Source organism: Diorhabda sublineata, chromosome 10 (genome assembly GCF_026230105.1).
Source record: "Diorhabda sublineata isolate icDioSubl1.1 chromosome 10, icDioSubl1.1, whole genome shotgun sequence".
Classification (NCBI taxonomy): Eukaryota; Metazoa; Arthropoda; class Insecta; order Coleoptera; family Chrysomelidae; genus Diorhabda; species Diorhabda sublineata.
In genome coordinates this window covers 14,650,068-14,670,699 of record NC_079483.1, presented here as the reverse complement: position 1 = coordinate 14,670,699, position 20,632 = coordinate 14,650,068, and the positions used below count along the sequence as shown (strand labels likewise).

At 33.2% G+C, this 20,632-nt stretch overlaps 1 protein-coding gene across 3 annotated transcripts in view; it reads right to left on the bottom strand.

The window, feature by feature from the left end:
- LOC130449318 (cell adhesion molecule Dscam2) overlaps nt 1–20,632 on the bottom strand; it is a 241,842-nt gene that overhangs the window by 43,530 nt on the left and 177,680 nt on the right. For all 3 annotated transcript variants that reach the window (XM_056787055.1, XM_056787058.1, XM_056787056.1), the window contains exons 13-15: nt 20,090–20,209; nt 15,326–15,499; nt 11,361–11,545 (exon numbers count right to left, since the gene is read on the bottom strand). In XM_056787055.1, coding sequence (XP_056643033.1) covers nt 11,361–11,545; nt 15,326–15,499; nt 20,090–20,209 — 479 coding nt within the window. The remainder of the gene's footprint in view (nt 1–11,360; nt 11,546–15,325; nt 15,500–20,089; nt 20,210–20,632) is intronic.

Genomic DNA, 20,632 nt, shown 5'->3' with positions numbered 1-20,632 from the left:
TAAAATCAACTTATAGCTTTGTTCTAATAAGAACATTGCTATTTTCTGTCTCCCTTATTTTTCTTATTATGTATCTACTGATATGTCCTTACCAATTTAAATACGTATTGTTTATTCCATTTATTGCTAGCGTTTTGTCACTTATCTTGTGTGTTAATTTCTAGTCCTGTACAATTCTGCTTTTAGTTTATAAAGCGGTTCATTTTAATTGTGTTTGTCTCATCTTCACTTTCACGTACGTCGCAATTTTTCGTTTGCTGTTTCGATTAACTTTCATGTCTATTCAATTTTTGTAGGTTCCAAGTTTCTATATTCATTTATTGTGCACAGACACTTATAATTTTTTTCTTGACTTCATTGTGTTTGATAAGTGCACACAAAAATGATTTTAAACTATCCCTCTTGGTCTAAGGCCTATATAAGACCTATAGGGACTCTTATTTTTTTCTAACAGCCGCGAGGTCAATGAATATTAGTAGCATTTTTATCTGCTCTTCTTTATAGTTCTTTTTATTAAATTCTTTATTATATTCGTCTTTCTAACCTAAAAGATATTCCATTTAGTTTGAGTTCTGAGCAACGTATCAGTATTTTTTTTTCTAAAAATAACTTGTTTGCGCTGTATACACAAACTATTGTTTCCAGGTAATTAACCAAGCTTGCAGTAATAATCAACCCCATAAGTGCCTTGAAAATTCCAACGTTAATTGAATAGCAGCTGGTAGTAGTCCTTGGGCCTTGACATCTGTGGTAATAAATGAAAGATTTTCAGGAAATTGACAATTTCAGTATAACCGACTACGTGTATGCCCCGTAAAAATTATCCGACAAGGTTATCATGTTATTGCAAAAATGTTTTACGGTATATTTTCTTAGAATCAACCGTGTGGTAGTAACTTACTTGTTTTTATGTATTTAGTGTGTCTGACACGTCGAATGACCCATTATTTTTACCACACATTTTTTTTTCGCTAACTATTTCATAAAAACTATCGATTAAAATGCAATTACCAATGTGGTTATAATTTTTTCGCGTAAAATAGACAACTTTGTGACAGCTTCGTCCCACTAAAAGAATGCGCTAATTTCAACGGTGTGGTCATAAATAAAAAATTCAATTTATATTTTTTGGCAATATCAGTTACCATCACATTATAACCGCCAGTCTATGTCTTAATTCAGGTGTGAATTGAAATGTTACCGCTTCACCACACAAAATGTAAAAAATACGTTGATGTCCCATTGATCTGTTGGCAACTCAACAAACGGAACCGGTTTCAAAATGTCAACAAATCCATTGCATTATAATTATTATTATAGTGGCACTTTTTGTTTTGATTTTGTCTAAATGTTCTCCAATATTTTATACAACTTACTTCATTTAATTTTCTTTTATTTTTAGAGAGAATTAACATTTCAAACATCCATTATTCCACTCCTCAATCGCTGCGACCCGGGCCAACCGCACAATGTTCTATAGTCAAAGTTGTATTACATTGTTCAGATCTAGGTCGTACATTTTATGTATATAAATGTGTTAGTCGGGTGAGGTCTATTCGTAACCCAGAATATGTAATCCGTTTAAAACGATTTGATGTGAAACGTAACGATGTTGTTAGTTTTGCGTCAATTTAATTTTGTTCATCAAAAGTTTAAAATTCAACCCGCTGAACATTTCTGCAACTAACGTTGTAGCATATCGTCTAACACGTACACACACAAATCAAATCAAAAACGTTTGTTTTTAAATCAATTAATATACCCTGGGATTGGTCCTGTTGATAAAGAACAGACATATTTCTATTATTCCATTTTAATTTATCTCTTCATAAATTTCCTTACTGAGTTGTATTCATAAAACTAAGAGGTATCCTTGTAAGTGTAGCTCTTCCAAGATCAATTGTAGAAAACAGTTATGCCAGAAACAACGTTTACTTCCAGTATATGAAAACATCGAGAATACAAATACATTTCTATTGGCCGAAGCTGTCGGAAGGCGTTCGTGCCTAATGCTTTATTAATATCTGCTAAAAAAATTAAAAACTGTGCAGCTGATTATCATGAAGATATAACAGCAGAGTTATTTGAAAAGCTGTTTAATGGACAGCTTTTACCTAACAATCCACAACTAGTAATCGTTATGGAGAATGCATCATACCACTCGCAACTCCTTAAGATACCAAAAAGTTCTATCAGCAGACCGCCAAGAGCTTTGGAAAAACTGTGTTGAACATAAAGGTTTTGAATTGAAGGAAAAAGTAGCAGTATAAACATTTCCTCTTTTTTGTATTTATAATGATTACATTATACTTGCAAGGATAAATAAGAGATTGTCATATAAGCTTGTGTATGCCGCGGTAAACTCCAAACTGTTTTCGATGGTTTGTTTATTGAGGCTATTAGAAATGTTACCGAGAAGTACAAGGTGATATTTGATAATGTACTGGATTTCGAAAGGCTTTGTTAAGGAAATAAACAATATAAAAGAAAAGTTGGAGAGAGAATCTGACTTGAAAAAAACTGGAAATAAAGCAATTGAACTGTTGGAATTGGAGGAAAATTTATTGAAGGCGATGAAAGGTGACAGTAATCATACAATTAGAGGTGTAATATAAAAAGGTACTGAAGATATATTTAGTCAGCATATAGTGAATGAAGGTTATACTACGTATTGAATGAGTCGTTAAACCTCAATTTAGTAATGTCAAGATTGTCGAATCTTTATTGCCTACAAGAAAAAAAAACGCCAACAGTAAACAAATGAAATAAAGGGACTTGAAGCGATGTCAACGATTACGGTCAGGAAACGCAAAGAAGAAGAAGTGGAGAAAGTATTTTCCTATGTTTCATAATCTTGTTATACTAAGAAGAAATAAACGCAACTGGGAGATGCACCCAGTTCAATATCAATGAGAAAGATAGAAAGCAGAATAATAATCTATGGACAACTAACAAAGCTTGGGTTTATCTGTAATCAGTTTCTAAGTGATTTATATAAATAAATCAACAAATTTGGTAAGAATAACATAGTCACAATAGAGTAGAAGAAAATTAAATTATGGACTAGCAAAAAGTAGACCGAATACCCTTTTGGGGATAAGAATCTTTTTGAAGAATTAGAGCTGGTGTGATAAGAAATTTATAGAAAAAATTGAAGAAAATATTGGACCATTGCGACAACAGAGTAGAGTTGAGAAAAGCGATACTGGAATAGGATGATAAAAGCAATAAAAGAAAAGAACTACCAGCTGGGGACAATAATTGGCTACAGAAACCTAGAACCGGTCAAAATCGACGAATTGGTATATGCACACTATTTAGTAATCATAGCAGAAATAGAAGGAGAAGTAGACATATAGATAAAGACAATAGAAGACCCGTGAATGGGAGTAAGTATTAAGAAATGTGAAAGAATGGTAGTTGAGTCATTTTCAAAAACAAATCAACTAGACAGCTGTTTAAAAAAAGTCCTGTCTCTATGATAGATAAAAAATATTTGAGATTTGCTCAATAAAAAATTTTCGTAACGAATTCAAGATAAAAGGCGTTGAAGAAAAAAATGTATATACACATTTTTTACAATTTTGCCGCAACTACTGGCAACATTGCAATGAAACTTTCACGAATATGTTATGGAAGCTGATACATAGTTTGAATTTGTTTTTATGGGTCACTCTCATAGAGTTAGACGGCTCGTACCAAGTAGTATTGAACATAACTTTTTCATTATTAGATTTATTAAGCGAAATTTCGAATTTAAACTGTATACTATGCTGTTACCGAGACATTTTTCGGAAACAAAGACATACGAGAAGACATAAAAACAAAAGTATACAACTCTACAACTGTAACCACTTTGATATATGGAAATGAATCTTAGATAATGAACAAAAATATACAGAATAGAATGGTAGCAGCGGAGTTAAAGCAATTGAGGAAAATAGCAGGGAAAACGAGGATAGATAGAATTAGAAATAGGGTAATTTTAGAGGAACTCAAACAGGAACCAACAGAAACTAATAGGAAACAAAAAAAGTTATGAAATGTTTAAACTGAAGTTTAAAGAAAAGTGACCGAAGCAAAAAGATATAATAAAAGAAGGAAAGGAAGACCCAGAAAAACTTGGTTACAATAAGAAACAAAGGAAAAGGAAAGACAAGGGAAAACAATACAGTAGTGGAGAATATGGATGAAGGGAGAGTAAATACTAAAATCCTAATACTCTGACGCTCAAAAGAGCACATTTAGTTCCAGAAAAGATGTTATTTGTACGGGGTCACATTTATTGAAACATACTGTAATTAATATGACGTTAACAGAGTATGTAAAATTAAAAATCTTCAAGCAACAAATTTTTTATTTGTAGTACATCGATCTAAATTTTTGTATTTCAATTTAAATTTTCTATCGAGTTAGTGAACAGGACAATACCCTCAACTCTAACTATGTTGAATGAAAAGAATGATGATGCACTTTTTCACATTTCTTCATTTACGAGATGTGCTTGTATTTGAGATATTTTTAGCGAACATTATCAACGCGAAATAAACTTGATGTGACGTTCCGGAAATGAAATTTTTAATTGGAAAACTATCTCATAAATAAGTGCTAAGTTGAATTAAGCTTTTCCAATGTACGCAACCCAATTTTTAATGAAAAATGGTTTTCAATTTATAATGTAGGTCAAACATGATAATGAAGTTATGTCAATTTTCCGGAGGCAAATAAATCGGTTTTAATCATGTAGTTAACTCGGAGCGTTAGAACGAGCACATCATATATTTTTATATAGTTCCACTTTTTTTAATACTTATTTGAAACGATTTGTAAAAGCCCCCATTCTAGTGTTTTATTCGAGAAATAATGAATCTAGTCAACTAATAAAAAACTTTTTATTATAAATTTGAATCTTCAACTCTAGACACTATAATATTATGAAACTGAGATCTGCCATAGTTTAGACGGAAATGATTTAGTTCCTGAGTTATGATATGGAATTTTGAAAATTATGACTTGCAGCCTTGTTCTTTCTTTTCAGAAACAATATTTCTATAATTTTCCATATTTTTCGACTCATTTTAGTATAATTTTCCCTTTTACTCTTATATGGAGGGTAGGTAAAGATATAATTGCTAGGGATTCCACCGACTCAGTATTGTCTTTATGTAGATTGCAACCTTTTGCATCACCTATATGATATTCTCCAGAATAATTCTGCCAACAGTCGTCTATAACTCCCGTCTCCGTCCTATCCACTTATCTTCGCATCGTTTCGTTCGATACTTACAATTCAATTTTCGTACTTCTTTTATTCTGCAAAGGTATTTGTTACAATTTTCCTGTTCCTACTACATACCCGAGAAGAGCTCAAAAAAGGCCTAAAAAGAGAATTAAACGGATTCTACATGGCTCCAGTTTACTAATCGTCTATGGTCAAAAACACGTTACAAGGCCGGGGACGGGCTACAGCCAAAAAATAATCTCCTGGTAAGATGGATAATGTCTCGTAAATAGAGCAGCTCCATTGAAGAAACTTCAGTCAGCAGAAAAGGCCCTCAGTAATCAACAATGGCAATTCACAGTAAGGGACAGTAGGCAAGTTACACTAAGAAGAGTTTTCTAATGGAAGAAAGCAATCAAGTGAATTTCCCCCAAAATATTCACCCAAACGATTACGTGGTACCTCGCACAATTCAAATAGTTATCTTGGATTACTCATAATAGACGGATAACCTGGAAAACTACTGAATCCATCAACACCAAAATCCACAGAATCAACTACTTCGAAGCTATCTTCTACCTACCGTAAGATGGAAAACGTCAGAAGCAAATTATTTTTACAGTTTTTTACTTCAGAGATGTGGTCCTAGTAATATAGTTGTCCTGATCACAACCATCAATAATAATATAATATAATCATTAAGAATAAGTAATATAAAAGTTCGGAGAATAGATGGCTATGAAAGACTATTGCTGCTTGGGATTTGGAGCTGGCCCAGATAAAACTAAATCAGATGATGCATATCCAGATAAAATCTACGATCTGCTTGACGAAATTGTATCCGATTTTGAGGTCGACAGTGATGAGAATGACGATATTTTTAAACCTCCATCAATTGTTTCTAAAAAACTCGGACGGAAAAAAAACTGAAGAAAGTAGAACGATGAAAAGCAAGGTCCGTCGAATGTCAGTAAAAAAACCTCTTCATCGGATTTAAAATGGATTAAAATGAAATTTAAAGTAAAAGTTCGGTCAAAAAATATAACAAATGTCAATGTAGCCAAAGTCCTTGGAGTTACTTCAGCAAATATTTAAATGACGATTTTTTCGAAGTTGAAGCAGAAATGACAACTAGATATCATTTACAGCAAACTGACAAAGAGATAGAACCAAAAATTACTCTAGAAGAGATCAAACAATTTTTTGGCATGCATGCTATCATGAGGTGTTTTAAATTTTCTAGAATTCATCTTTACTGGAGCATTAAGTATCGGACTACCAATTATTGCCCAATTATTGCCGATGTAATGAATCGGGACAGATTCTATAAACACACAAGATGTTGTCAGGCTAATTGGGGGATCTTTCTCAATTGATGAACAAATGATCCCATTTTTGGGGCGCTGTCCAGTGCGGCAGTTTGTAAAGAATAAGCCAAGGCCTGTTGGCCTCAAAAACTTTGTTCTAACAACAACTAGATTTTGAGGTTTATCAAGGATATACCAATGGAAAAGAAAGAGCTTGGTTTAGGGCTGTCAGTCATTTTGCGTTTAGTAAAAACTTTGCCACAAGAAAGCTCAGTTTTTTAGACAGATACTTTTCAACATTACCTTTGTTTGATAAATTATTGGAGTTAAAAGTAGAAGGTACAGGGACGATAATGTCTAACAGAATGAAAGGATGTGTCTTCTAAGAAGATTCAGAGATGAAAAGAGGATAGACAGAGGAGTATCTCAGAAGTGACAAACAAATATGTGCCTTTGGAATAAAATTTATAATGAGAAAATGGGCGGAGTCGATATTTGTAACCAAATGACTGAATGTTACAGAACTTTTTTATTAGTTAATAGCTGGATGGAATGTAGAAATGATTGCGTAACGAATAAATTCAAGTCCAAAGATATCAAGGATTTTTTGAAATTTCGTTTAAGTTTAGGAGAGTTTTTAGTTTGTGGCACAAAAAAAGGGAAAGAGATAGTGAAGACTCTGATGTAGGAGAAGAAGATCCAAGACCCAGTTGTAAGAAAGCTAGATATGCTCCACTTTCTTGTGAACACAAACGATTTGATGGCTGCAATCATTGGCCAGTTCATGAGAACCAAAAAAAACTCAACATGTGTTGTCTCGAAACTTGTCAAAGTCGATCAAGAATAAAGTGTGATAAGTGTAAGTTTTATTTGTGTTTAAACAAAGATCAAAACTGTTTTGTTAAATTTCATTGTAAATAATTATTTTATATAAAATATATTAGTTAAGTACATAATGTGAGTTTAATCACAGTTGTACTGGTAGTATGTTGACTACCATATTACACAATTGTCATTTTAAAAATATGAAATAAATTGATCTTACTAATTAGCTCATAAACTGCTAGTAATAATAATTCTTAACTGAATATATGGAAAAATTCAGTTTCACGACCGTAAGGGTTATTTCCCTATTGTAGTAAAATATTTTCTCAGATCAAATTATGTGCGACAATCATTTTCGGAAATAATTTTTTTAATTAATAAATTACCGTTTATCAGTAGGATTTTTATGTACTATTTTTTCAATATTGATTGATTTCTTCTTAATAAATAATAAGATTAGAATTGAAATGTATTGGAAAAGTTTAGAATAAATTTATGATGAAATTCGTGTGAATCCAATGCCAATATAGCAATATAAACTCGTACATTCTTCTTGTCAGTTCTTATTTGGAGCGTTATAGTCAATAAATAATTTGTAGCATATCAAGCAGAACATTTCCAAATGGTATAAGAGAAAGCGGGCTCTCAATAGGTAAGAATATAACATATATCATTCGTTGACAGGCCAATTGCGGTAACAGAGCAGCGTTACGAATATCGGCTTCCGTTACCTACGCAACAAGCGATTTGAATTGTTTATTTTGTACCTATGCAGATACATAAATTCATATTTCAAAAAATAAAAAGAAACAAGAAGCATTGACGTCTCTAAGTTGCAATTCGTTGTACAGTAGAACCTCTATAACTCGAAATCCAAGGGAAAGGCAAAAAAAATCGAGTTACAGAGATTTCGAGTTATAGAGGATTTCGAATTAGGTGACAACCCTTTTCGAGTTAGGGAGGGAGTTGAGCAGATAGTAAAAAATCGAATACACACACATAAAAATTCAAAGTACATAGATAATAAACATATTTATTTCAAAATTTATTAAATAAAGTAATTTCTTTTGCTCTCAATATGACTGCTCTTTATCTAAAGCATTGTCTAGTCTAGAGTACAAAGAGCAGCAAATTCTTTCTCTTCTTAGTTACCTATCTGTTCTAAAAAATTACTAACGTATTAAGTGCTATTCTTTACTCTCTGAACCAATTAGATGTTACATTATTTAGATTTCTGTGTCATCTTCATTTATTTCTGAGATACTGAAGTAAGAATCTCTTCGTCCGATAATATTCCAGCAGTCATTACTTCATCGTCACATATAATAAAGTCTTCGTAGCATACCCCAGGCGCTACTGAAGCCCAAGCTTCAGGAGGTAATAGAGAAATATCTCTAATTTCTTTGATCGATGACGAAGAAGAACCACAGTGAGTAAAACAGTTTTTTCGCATTGCTTGTAATACATCTATACGAGAATTTTTCTCATCCATCAATTGCATTGGCAACGCTCAAGCGGTGAGCGTCGAGCAATGCCACTCCAATGGTGTTAAAAAATCTTTCTAGCTATAGACTTTAAATGAATGTGTTCACAATGCAAAAGATCACCGCTCAACGTTGCACCGCTCGAGTTTCGATCTTGTTCATTTTTTTGAGCAGCATCGCCTTTGTGGTGCGCTCATGTTTATATTTTTATTCAGTATGGAGTCGGAGTGCGACCAATCTATACGTTCTAGTTTCAATAAAATGACATTGCAAAATTAGATTGATCGTGAGTTATTAATATTGGAAACTCAAATCAGGCTAGCCCTTTGGAATGATAGACACCGTTCCTAAAGACAGGAAAATGGTAGCAAAATTATTATGCAAATAAAAATTTGCTTGTAATCTAATTAAACCAAGAAGTTTTAAGTTTTCTTCTCAAAGCGCACGTTACAGACATGAGTGTAGAAAAAAGTGTTAAATGTTCCTTGCTATGCTTTCCACCATGATATTTATTATCTCTGAAAGTTATATTTTTCTCAAGAAAACATTTAAAGAATAGACCCGTTCCATCTTCAATGAAGACGTATGTTTTCAAGTTTGTAATCACTAAGAATCCTATCAGTTTTCGGCTTGGTCATCTGCAAGATTCACACTTGCACTTTCCCCACAAACTTGTTTGAAAACCAGGCCATGCCTACGCTCAAACTTTTCCAGCCATCCATTGCTTGCTCTGAAATCATGAAATCCTAAAGACTTCGGATACATTTCAGCTTTTCCTTGTAGAATGGCCCACTAATGCTTGTATCTTCATAACGATACTATTTAAACCTCTTTAATGAGTACTCTTCCGAGACAGGAAACTTTCCAACTTTTGTACGACTAGCTTTAACCAGTCTCAACTTTTTTTATTAATTCTTCTTAATTCTTCATGATCGTCGAAAAAGTACTTAAAAGTATACCAAATTGTTCCGCAATATGTTTCCTTTTTTGATTTTAATTTTTCAGCAAGACTCGAGATTTTCAATTCACCTTTCACACTCATTGCTTATCAATTTTTTCACGTGGAGGTCAAAATTGATGTAAATAAAATGAGATACAACGTGCGGTAATAATTTTATATTCGAGATACATATCCGTAGTTTATTTATTCCGGTTATGGAGGGAAAATATGAACAGAAACAGCTTTTATTTGCTTCGACTTATAGAGAATTGAAAATTTGAGCAACGAAGGTTTTGGTGCTTGAAAGCAAGGGGAAGAAATATTTCTTTGGAAGGTTTCCGACTTATTGACTGTATAAATAAAGCCCTGCAGAAAAGCAGCGCCTATATCAGGACCGAATCGAATCTCTCTTTTTTCCATGATGCTTCTCTGACTACCTTTCTCTATAGAGTGTGTTTTTCATATAAAGTTAAATTTGATATCGCCAAGCTCCACAATCAACATATTTTTGATAAGGGTATTATTATTTGAAGGACTATGATAAACATCAGAGTTCTAACCGCAGAAATGTGATGAATTTCGCTAGTTTTTATATTCTTAGTAAGCCCGGTAAGAAATATACGTGTTATCAAAGAACAAGTTCTCTTGAAATGGTTCAGATCTAATAGCAGGCCGATTATTCCAAAGTCGCCTCATTATTTGTAATAAATAAAATAGTCCACGTGCCAGTAACAGATATTCACGACCTCTAAAGCGGTAATAAGTAGAATATATCAGATATTATCATAAAGCTTCGTGAACGTCAGCTGCGGCTTTTGGTGTGGGGAATTCACCATCTAAGAAGATAGTTGAAGACCAAAATTATAGTTTTCTGTATGAGAACACTGTAGATCCATAAATACTGTACTACGGTGCACATATTTAATATTTGTTATAAATACGGATGAGCGGCGGCACCCCCTTCCGAGCATGGAGAAAAGAAATGCAGCCATTTCCTCTCAGCTCAGAATTTGACAATATAGTTAACCCAATATATCGAGTTTCCTTCAAAGCAATTATACTATAAAATATATCGCTTGGTTAGCAAAAGAATTGGTTAGTTTGTTATTCTATATGTTCAAAAAGTGACGTAAGTTGCTGAAATTTGAATCCCCACTAGGTTTTCAGAGGAAGAAATGTTCTGAACTGATTCTGGCTATCTGCATAAGTCTATAAGAAGTATAAGGGTACAATGTTACTATAAAATAACTTCTTAAAACAAAACATTCCGCATAAATTCTTAATTTTTCACAATCTATTCGATTACAAGTACAACTTAATAGTTCAAAAGTTGCACTCGATTGGAATTAAATTAGGTACTGAGGTGTGCAATGACAGGTTATGGTGATCGTAAAAGAACTTAAGATAAAGTAGATCAGTTAATTAATGCAGTTTAGAGGATTGTGGACATTCTTCAATAGGTAAGAGCAACTAGAAATCCCCTTGACAATGTATACCAATATTATGCTGCTTTAGAAAATGGAAGCCAAATATTAATGTAGTGAGCATTTTATTAGTATTACGATACTATTTTGAGAGCTTACCCCATCTGGTGTTACATCTTGCTTAACGTTAACTCTATAGTTTGTAGATGGATTGAGTTCAGTTTTACCGCCGCGTAACCATACGACGTTAATCGGTTTGTCTCCATTCACATCACAGTGCAACAGCGCCGCATCTCCTTTTTTGACAGTAACCAGTCTTGACGGAACAGAAAAGTAAGGTGAAGCTGTAAAAGAAAATTTGATTAAACAAAACGAAATGAGTTAAAATAAATAGAAAAAACCAAAGAGATTACAATATTGGAAATATCATTGAATCAATATCCTGTAACAAAAACAGTCAAGACAATGTATGGCAAAGTGTGAACCTGTTGTGACATCGGCATAGTTATGGGATTGTTTTCATCGACTATCTTCAAAAAGAAACATCATTGCTTGATAAGGTAAAAGGAGAAATGAGAAAATAGCGAAAGAATTTGAAAAAAAAAATAGTGATCAGAGCAACGCAACTTCTCTCAAATCGATGATCGTTATAACTAAAGTCACAAATTGGACTACACATTTATTGACCACCCATCAGATCTAACCCCAGAGACTTTTTCCTGTTCCTTTCACTTACAGAAGAGAAATTTTCAAAATTTAAAGACGTTATCGCAAAAATAAATAACTATTTGAAAGGGGTTAGAGCTACTCTAGACCAAAGTCTTGTGAAACGGCCGGTATTATGGTGGTATCTACATTGTTGTCAGATCGTTCCATATTAATTGTTTTAAAGGAACAAGATCAGCTTTTTTAGCTTTTATATAGTCTTTACAATTAGCCCAGAGCACCTCTAAACCCTTTCAAATAGTAGTCTCTTTCTCAAAATAGTTATTTATTTTTGCGGTAACGCACAAAAATTTATAAAAATCGTACAAGCCGTTTCCGAGATAATTGAGGTGTTCCGTACATAAAACCCACTCTGTATATACGAATTAATGATCACTCTGATTTACTATCACCCTGTTCAAGTTAGTTTACCTGAGAGATCTAATAAGTACCCGGTTTGAGCTACAGATAACGATAGTTTCTTAAGAATCACGTGGTTATGAATTTTTTCGATAAACATGAATAGTTAACGTTTCCAGTGGATTTGTAGAAATGCGAGTAGATTATGACTGAATCAGCTTGATCGTTAACGAGAGACAAGTATTAACTAGCAGAGCTTAAACGGTGCTGTACGAGCTGCTACGACAAGTACCTCAATGATGAAACATCCACGCGCTACTTGATGATTACCTATTGAAAGACCGTTAGCTAGGTATGAATTATCATGAATTACCTTGGAATTTGGTAACTAGCAAACTGTTACCAAGCTGAATGCTGCATTTACTTGAAGTCGAACGAAAACAGTGTCGTAAGAGGGAACAAAACCATGGACTAAAAAGAAAAAACCGGCTCTAAATGAAGTGAACACTTTTTTGTCTGTAGCATAGCGTCTTTGTTTTGCGTTGCAATATTTGAAACAAAAAATCAAACAAAAACCCTCCCAGACAGCAGAGAAGAAGCTGTTGATTCATAAAGACAATGTACCAATTTACAAAGTTGTTCTTGCAATAATCAAAATTAATGAATTGAGGTTTGAATTGATACTTTAACAATATTTATTCTCCAACACATTAATGTTCAAGGATTTTTCAACGACGGGGAAATGGTGCAGACAGTTGATGGCTATTTTAAGAGGTGAACCAGTTAATAAAAAGAGTATTGAACTCATTGAGAATCATTACTAATATTTTTCCAAAATTTTTGTGTCTTTTTGCTACCTCGACCACTGCTTAAGCAATTATTCAGCAATTTCCTTTGATTTTTTTTCTTGTGCTTTTATAGAAGATTGCTTATTTGTGTAGTTATAAGTAAGTTGCTTACTGAATACATCCGCTCACTCATTTGTGAAATACTCAACGAAATGAAGAAGCGTTATTAAAAATTGAAACCATATATTTAATAGTAGTTTCAGAAAGAAAGCTGCGGCTAATTTAAACTCTCGTCTTCCCACGTTACTTCCTGTCTCTCGACGACTCTTTTCCGTTATGTTTTTATGAAATACATTTTCCAAAGTACAAGATGAGCTCAAAATTGAATAAAAATGTAATTTCCTAACGACGTCATAAAGACAAAGGTGACGTGAAATATTCCCAGGTGGACGAATTTATAGAACAACTACTTTGAAAAGGTGTATATGGTATACTGCTTATTTTTCGTGAAAATACATTTTCTGCACAACACTTATTTGAAAATATTGTACACAGGATGAATCTGAATTTATTCAAAATCATTCAGGAGGAGGAGATTTCATTTACAAATTAATTATCATTCACACCTCCATTTAATCGATGAAATCTCATCTTCATATTTCATTAAAAACCAGATTTGATCTCTTTTTAACTTTCGGAAATCACGGAAAAGGAAGTCTGTTAAAGAAAACTATCATTACAGGGAACTATGTCAACTCCGAAGAGAAAAGAATTTATTTGTATCAAAAACTTCTGATACGGCAATAGCATAATAAATGAAGAAAAATTGGAGAGCTGATAAAACACTTGTAGTTAAAAAATTCTCTCTCTAACATATGATTGAATGGCAAATTGTAGTGTAATGAACCTATCTAAATGGGAAGCTAATCAAAAAATCTGTAAAGTGTGTAATTCCTCGTGTGAAATGGCGCGTACCTTATCGACCCTGTTTCTTGTAGCCAGCTCTGGGACTATTATACAGCGAAATTTTTGTTTTATATCTATAGGTTTTTATGATTGATTTTCAGGACACATAATTTCAAATAATTCTGTACATTAATTCCATAATTTATTTTAATTGTGTTTTTAGCAAAAATATAACTTAGTGGTGACCACGGCATGTATCCTCGCATTTAAAAATACGTAACTGGTGACCCCGAAGTGATAAGGAATATACACGAGAGGGGTTAACATTTTTTTGGGCACGTAAAGTGTATGCTATGCTATGAAAATATCATCCAGATAAACGAATACGAAATCCAGACATCGAAGCACTTTGTCCATAAAACGTTGGAAGGAATGGGTGTTACGTAGCCCAAAATTTATGAACGGAAACTCGTAAAGACCGAATTGTGTTGTAATGACCGTTTTGTATATGTCTCCTCGGCCACCATGATTTTATTTTAAGCTTCAGCTAAGTCGATTTCCGAGTATATTTTCCTGCCGTGCAGAGCCTATGAGAAGTCGTGGAAATATCGGATGGGATACTTATCTGGTATGGTACGAGCCTTAATCCCTGCATGGGCGCCAATCCTCGTCACTTTTTGTCGCCATGTGTAAAAGTTCCGCCGAGCTGCTGGACGGTGGTCGATCATCGCATCGAATTCTCTGGAAATTATGTGAGGATTTTGTAATACGGCGTGCCGGTTTCGTAGGTAAAGATACGAAGCTATTCACTGATTGTCGAACTACCTCACCCGCACAATTCACACGGTTAGTAATTTCCACTATTCGCAGTTTTTTCACACGAATCGAACCGAGGAACTATCACTGCCCTTCGCGTTGTCACACTGTGCACATACACTTTGCGCTCCCCAAAAACAGATTACTTTGGTTCATCACTTCGGGGTCACTATCTATGAATTTTTAATTGCGAGGGCACATGGCGTGATCGTAACAAATTATTTTGGAGAAACTGCGCAACTTTTATATTTCCAATAGCTTGGAAATTGAGAAATCTCTTTTTCAATTTTTTTTGTAAACCTAACGGATATTGAACTTTATGATCACACATTATACTGATGATTTCCTCTCATTTAGAAGTAATTAGCGGATTTGTTTTTCTGAAAATCAGAAATGATATACATAATACGATATAAAATCGAGACATTCTAACAACAACATTCAACGTTAATTATTATTCTTCTTATCTCTCCTTACATTAACAAAACTCGATCTATTATTATTTTGACATCTCATAAATCTTAAGCATAGATATTGAAATTTACTTACAATTTACTCTTAGTTGAATAACTTTTCCGATGCCTGTGCCGATTCCATTATCAGCTTGACATAAATAATAACCCTCTCGATCTTCCTTTACATGTTGAAGCAACAAAGTACCGTTTCCAAGGAGTTTCGTATACATATGATCACGTACTTCTTCGTAGTCTCCTGATTTACTAGCTAGAATCAAAATATTAGATGGAATTGAGAGGTCAATCGTCAGAGGTGACATGATCAGAGGTTTTGATTTTATTAAATTGATAACATCGAATTTTTTTGTGTGCTACGTAATAAATGCGCAGGCATTAAATAGTAGCAAACTATTACCGTGAAACCTTTTTTTACAAATGCCGTGGTTTCCGTTATTGTAAACAATTCAATAAAACATTGATTTTTACTGAAACAATGTTAACTGTAGCAGTAGAGCTACGGATATTACAAATGACGTAGCTCTCACTACTGTAAACAAATCAGTATAACATTACACCTCATTTTCTGTTTCACTGGAAACAGAACTCTAACAGTAGAGCTACGAATTGTTTTTGTCGTAAATCCCGTTGCATTCTTTAATGTAACCGAATCAGTATACCCTTAAACTTATTTTTTGTTTCACTGGAAGAATTTTATCTGTAACAGTAGAGCTAAGCTACGATTGTTGTGAAATGGCACGTATTTGACAGTAAATTGTTATCACGTGCACGTGTTTTTGAGTGTTTTCAAGAGTGTCCCAAATTATTTCCGCCCGGGTCGCACTTCGACATCAAAAACGGATTACAAAGTTGGCAATTTGATTCCATCTAACCGTTGATTATATTTTCGTGATATTCCTGTAATTGTGACAATTGATTATAGATCTTCCGGTAACTTTTATTTATTCAACATACTAGAAGTGTGTTTGATATTGGTGTCTAAAATGTCACGTTTGTTCAAGATATTCGCAACAATGTACTGATACTTTTAATATTAGGTTTGTTCCAACCTGCTAGTCGGGACCGTTATCGGAAGCGTTCATAGATATTTTCTGCGCAATCTCCTCCAATGCCCTGTTCTTGCAAATCAAATATCAAAAAAAAACGTCCCGAAAACGGTTCACAACCGATACATACCTAAGTCGGTTGGAACTCAAAAAAAAATCATTCCTTTAATCCGTAATCTCCATTGCGCAGAATCGTCACCGTACCAAGGACGGTTTTTTGATGGGTTGGAACGAACCTATTATTGAAAACACCACAAACTTACAGAAGGTTCGCGTGGAAGGGCTGGTATATATATAAAATGAAAGAAATTGAAAAAAAATATTTTACAACGCGGTATCAAAAAGCCATACTTTGTATTTGCCTATTAGAAATGTATAATTTTCTTGATTTGAATGTCGGAGCTCTAAAAAACGAACGAACAATCGAGAAATAAATTTTTTAGAAAAATTAGTTATGTGAATAGTTGATCATATCGATTATTTATAAATAGTTGATTGAAATTGATCATATATTCGAAACTATTCATACAACTGCTATGGGAAAAAATTTAAAAATATGATAAAGTAGTTCCAAAAAACTCATTTTTAACCCTTAGACCGGACCACCCTCGCAATCTCTTAAAAGAAGAACACAGGTTTGAGAAACCGGTAGCTTTACTTTTGATCAAAACTTTACACTATTGTCAATGGTTTCTCCTCCAACAACAATATTATATCATAATTCATTAATTTTGAAGAACTTTTAAGTTTAATATTTCTAATATGAAAATGTTTTTTATATTATATACTTAAACTGGTAAAAAAGGTAACTGAAAAATAAAAAAAACATAAATAATAAAATATACAAAAAAGAAATTTTAAATAAAAGTTGTTATATTTGCACAGATACACATTTCTAAAATATTTTGAGGTATGCAGCCTAAGCGTGACAACATGAAGCAAAGTTTTTTTTTAAAATAGGACACCCTGTATATTTTTTTGCCCTTTTCCCATAAATTGTGACGTTGCCAGGTCGGAGCGAAAAATATTTGACTAAAATTGGTGCACTATAAATGCTGCTTAGTAAACGTTATTGTTGAGAAGTAACTAAATTTGTTTGGTAAGTACGAAGGTAAAGGATGGCTGGAATGTTTGAACAGAGTAGAAGTTTCGTTTGGTGTTTGGGGTGTTTTTTAGATAAGCACTAATTCAGGAGATTTCAATTAGCAGAAACTTCATTTTTTTAAATGGAACATCTAGTATATTATTTTACCATCTTTTTTATATATATTTATTTAGACTTGCAATTATAAGTCTAAGTACTCAACTGTGGGAAATGGGGAGAGTGGAAACTTTGTTAACACCAATATCGCTGATTATATTTAACCGATTCTTACAATTACAGTCTTCCTAGAACAACCAGAGGATGCTATTGAACTTTTTTTATCAGATTAAGCAGTTTTGGTCGGGAAATATAAAAGCAGACTCATTCAGCAGCAAAACAGCGGAAATGTCATTTCGATATGGTTTTCCTGTTTCTCGGTGTTTTAAAAGAAGCCCAGTTTCCTTTCCCTTCGCCGTATAGAAAAGCCAATAGTAATAAAGTAATTTTAACACCTTTTTGGTGACATTTTTGTTAATACTCGATGGCAAGCTCATTTTTCTTATACATCTTATTAACTTTGCTTTTTATGTTTACTGCACATAAACCTGCTATTTCATAGGTTCATTATTTGGTGCTTTTTTATTCACTCTTGGGAAATTTCTCCAAGAAAATTTGTATGCCCTACTCATTTGGAAAACCGAACGGATAGAATAAAACAGATTTCTCGTTAGATTTTAACTATATAAATTCAGTTGAATTAATTGAAATTGACTTTCCTGTTCGTATTCACAAGAATTTCTTACTGTTTATGCTTCTGGGAGACGTCGTTAGGAAAGTTAAAGGGGAAATAAATTAAAAACAAGTAATGAGATTATAAAATTATCAAATAAAGTAATTTATTCGTTTTAGCTCTATAATAATTGGATTTCTTAATAAAACAAGCTTTTGACATGACAAGTATTTTGAATGCATAATAATTCAGTTGATGTAACTAGGATATATGCAAAATATCCAAAATGACAATATCTTAATATCAAAGCCTAGTCGTTGGCTTACTAGTAACCATGAGAAACGTTTTGTAATACGTACAATTAAATGCCCATTTATCATCGGAGCAATAGCTAGATGCTTTAGAAAAGCAAGGCTTTTGTAAGTCAAATATTCTATCCTTGATAAGAGAAGATATGTTAATTGCATTGACCGCAAAAGAGAAAGCGGACTTGTTGTGTCGTATATTTTCCTTTCATTTCAATTAATTCATTTCTTTATTCGCGGGGAGAAGTACTACCGAGCCTGCTTAGAGTTGGTTCATCGAAATAGAATTTCGACAGCGAGATGTGGCAAGACTTCTCAAAAGTATGGTTCACTCTGCAAACTCTTTTCTCTATCATATAACAGAGGTCACTTCTCTGCAGATTAGAAACTTGCTCGGGTTCAACCTATATGAAAAAAAAGACGGTTCCCAACAAATACCGTCCAGCCATTGCCAAAGTCATGGAGAAAGTCGTTACCTACCAAAACTTGAGATGCCTTGAGTCTGCGAACACACCTCAGAAAGAATCGGGGTCATCGCTGGTGTCCCCCAGAGATGCATTTTGTCATTTTATTTCTTTCTTCCATACATCAACAATCAACTGCGTCAATAAACTCTGCTAGCACCTAAATTCGTAGGCAGCAACAGATCACTATCAAAATCGATCTGGAGTGGCTGGCACTGTAAATCAGGATTTCATCCTGTGTAAACATAATTTTCGACAAAAATAAGGACACGGTAACTACATATTTTGGTAAATATTTCACGAATTACTCTAGAAATGCTAGATACTTATAAGATGCTTCATATCCTGATTGATATGACGTGGAAAGCAATCAGATCACCGAACTTGACTATCTTTTTTTTATATCTAGGGATGGATTAAGTATATTGTTTTTACAATTATATAAAACATAAAGGTGGCAAAATTCAGTATTTCAAGAGCAGAAAGTGATTTACTATTAAATCTACTCCTCAAATAATGAATGCTCGCTCGGAACAACTTGAATTAGTTTATATATTTCATTCTACTATTTGTTTTTATATTTTTTCAAATTGTTTCCAACGATCAGTTGAAAAATAGAGCATCACTTAAATTATCCAAAATAATTGAGTTCGTAAATAAAGATCAGGATCGATCAGATATATGCTAAGAAAATGAGAATAATTTAATGATAGGTGTGATTTTTTATGGTCTTTATATCAGTTCGGGAGTACAAAGAAAGTCAATTCAGTTTACCCCGTAATCGATAACGATATGCATATAAACATCGATTTAAATTTCATACTTTTATTTGAAAGTTTCTAGATTTAGAAATTAAATTATTGTCGCTACAATATTGACTAAATATTTACTCTTGGGTGGATGGGAAAGGACTGTTTTTAAGAAGACTAAGCTTGTTTTTCTTCAGTGCTAGACACACATAATTTGTATACGATACAGAAATATATTTTAACGAAAAGTATTGCTTACACGACACCAGAAAACACTCTAGTAAATCCTTTTTGAATTATATATGATTGTTATAACGAACATTGCAACTATATCACAACCAGATAAAAAATCATAAATATCCATTACGAGTTAGAATGTTTACGTTCCCTTAAGGGTTTTTTGTAACCTAAATAACCAATTTACGAAGCTACTAATACAATAATTAAGACAATAATATAGACCTGTAGCTTTTTTCCAAATAACTGTTGGTGTTGGAACGCCCTGGGCTTGGCAATGAAGAGCCACATGTCGATTTCGTTCGACACTAACGTCGACTGGTTCAACCAGCCATCTTGGAGGTACTGAAACAACACACGAAAGACTATTGAATAAATTACAAATTCATACTTAAACATATATATTTATTTATTGGTGCCATCGTGGGTGGGAACATTTACCACACTCTATACGGTTGAGGTAACCCTTACTAACAAACACTATCATAGAAGCTCCGATAATTATTGAAAATTTTTATTACATTCCTTTGATCCACCTTTTCATTTCACTATAATTCTTTATCTAGTTTCAATTCGAAAATATTCTTATATAATTGATTCAGAACTCTGTATATTTATTGAGTTATTCTTGTATTGAATTTGAAACTTGGAAAGCGTCTAAATTTTATAGATCTTTAGTTCAACAAAATATTTTTATGAGTATTGAATTCACTGGTTAACAGTGGTTTTGGTCTTTGGTCCTTTAACAGCTAATGAAAATAATTAATA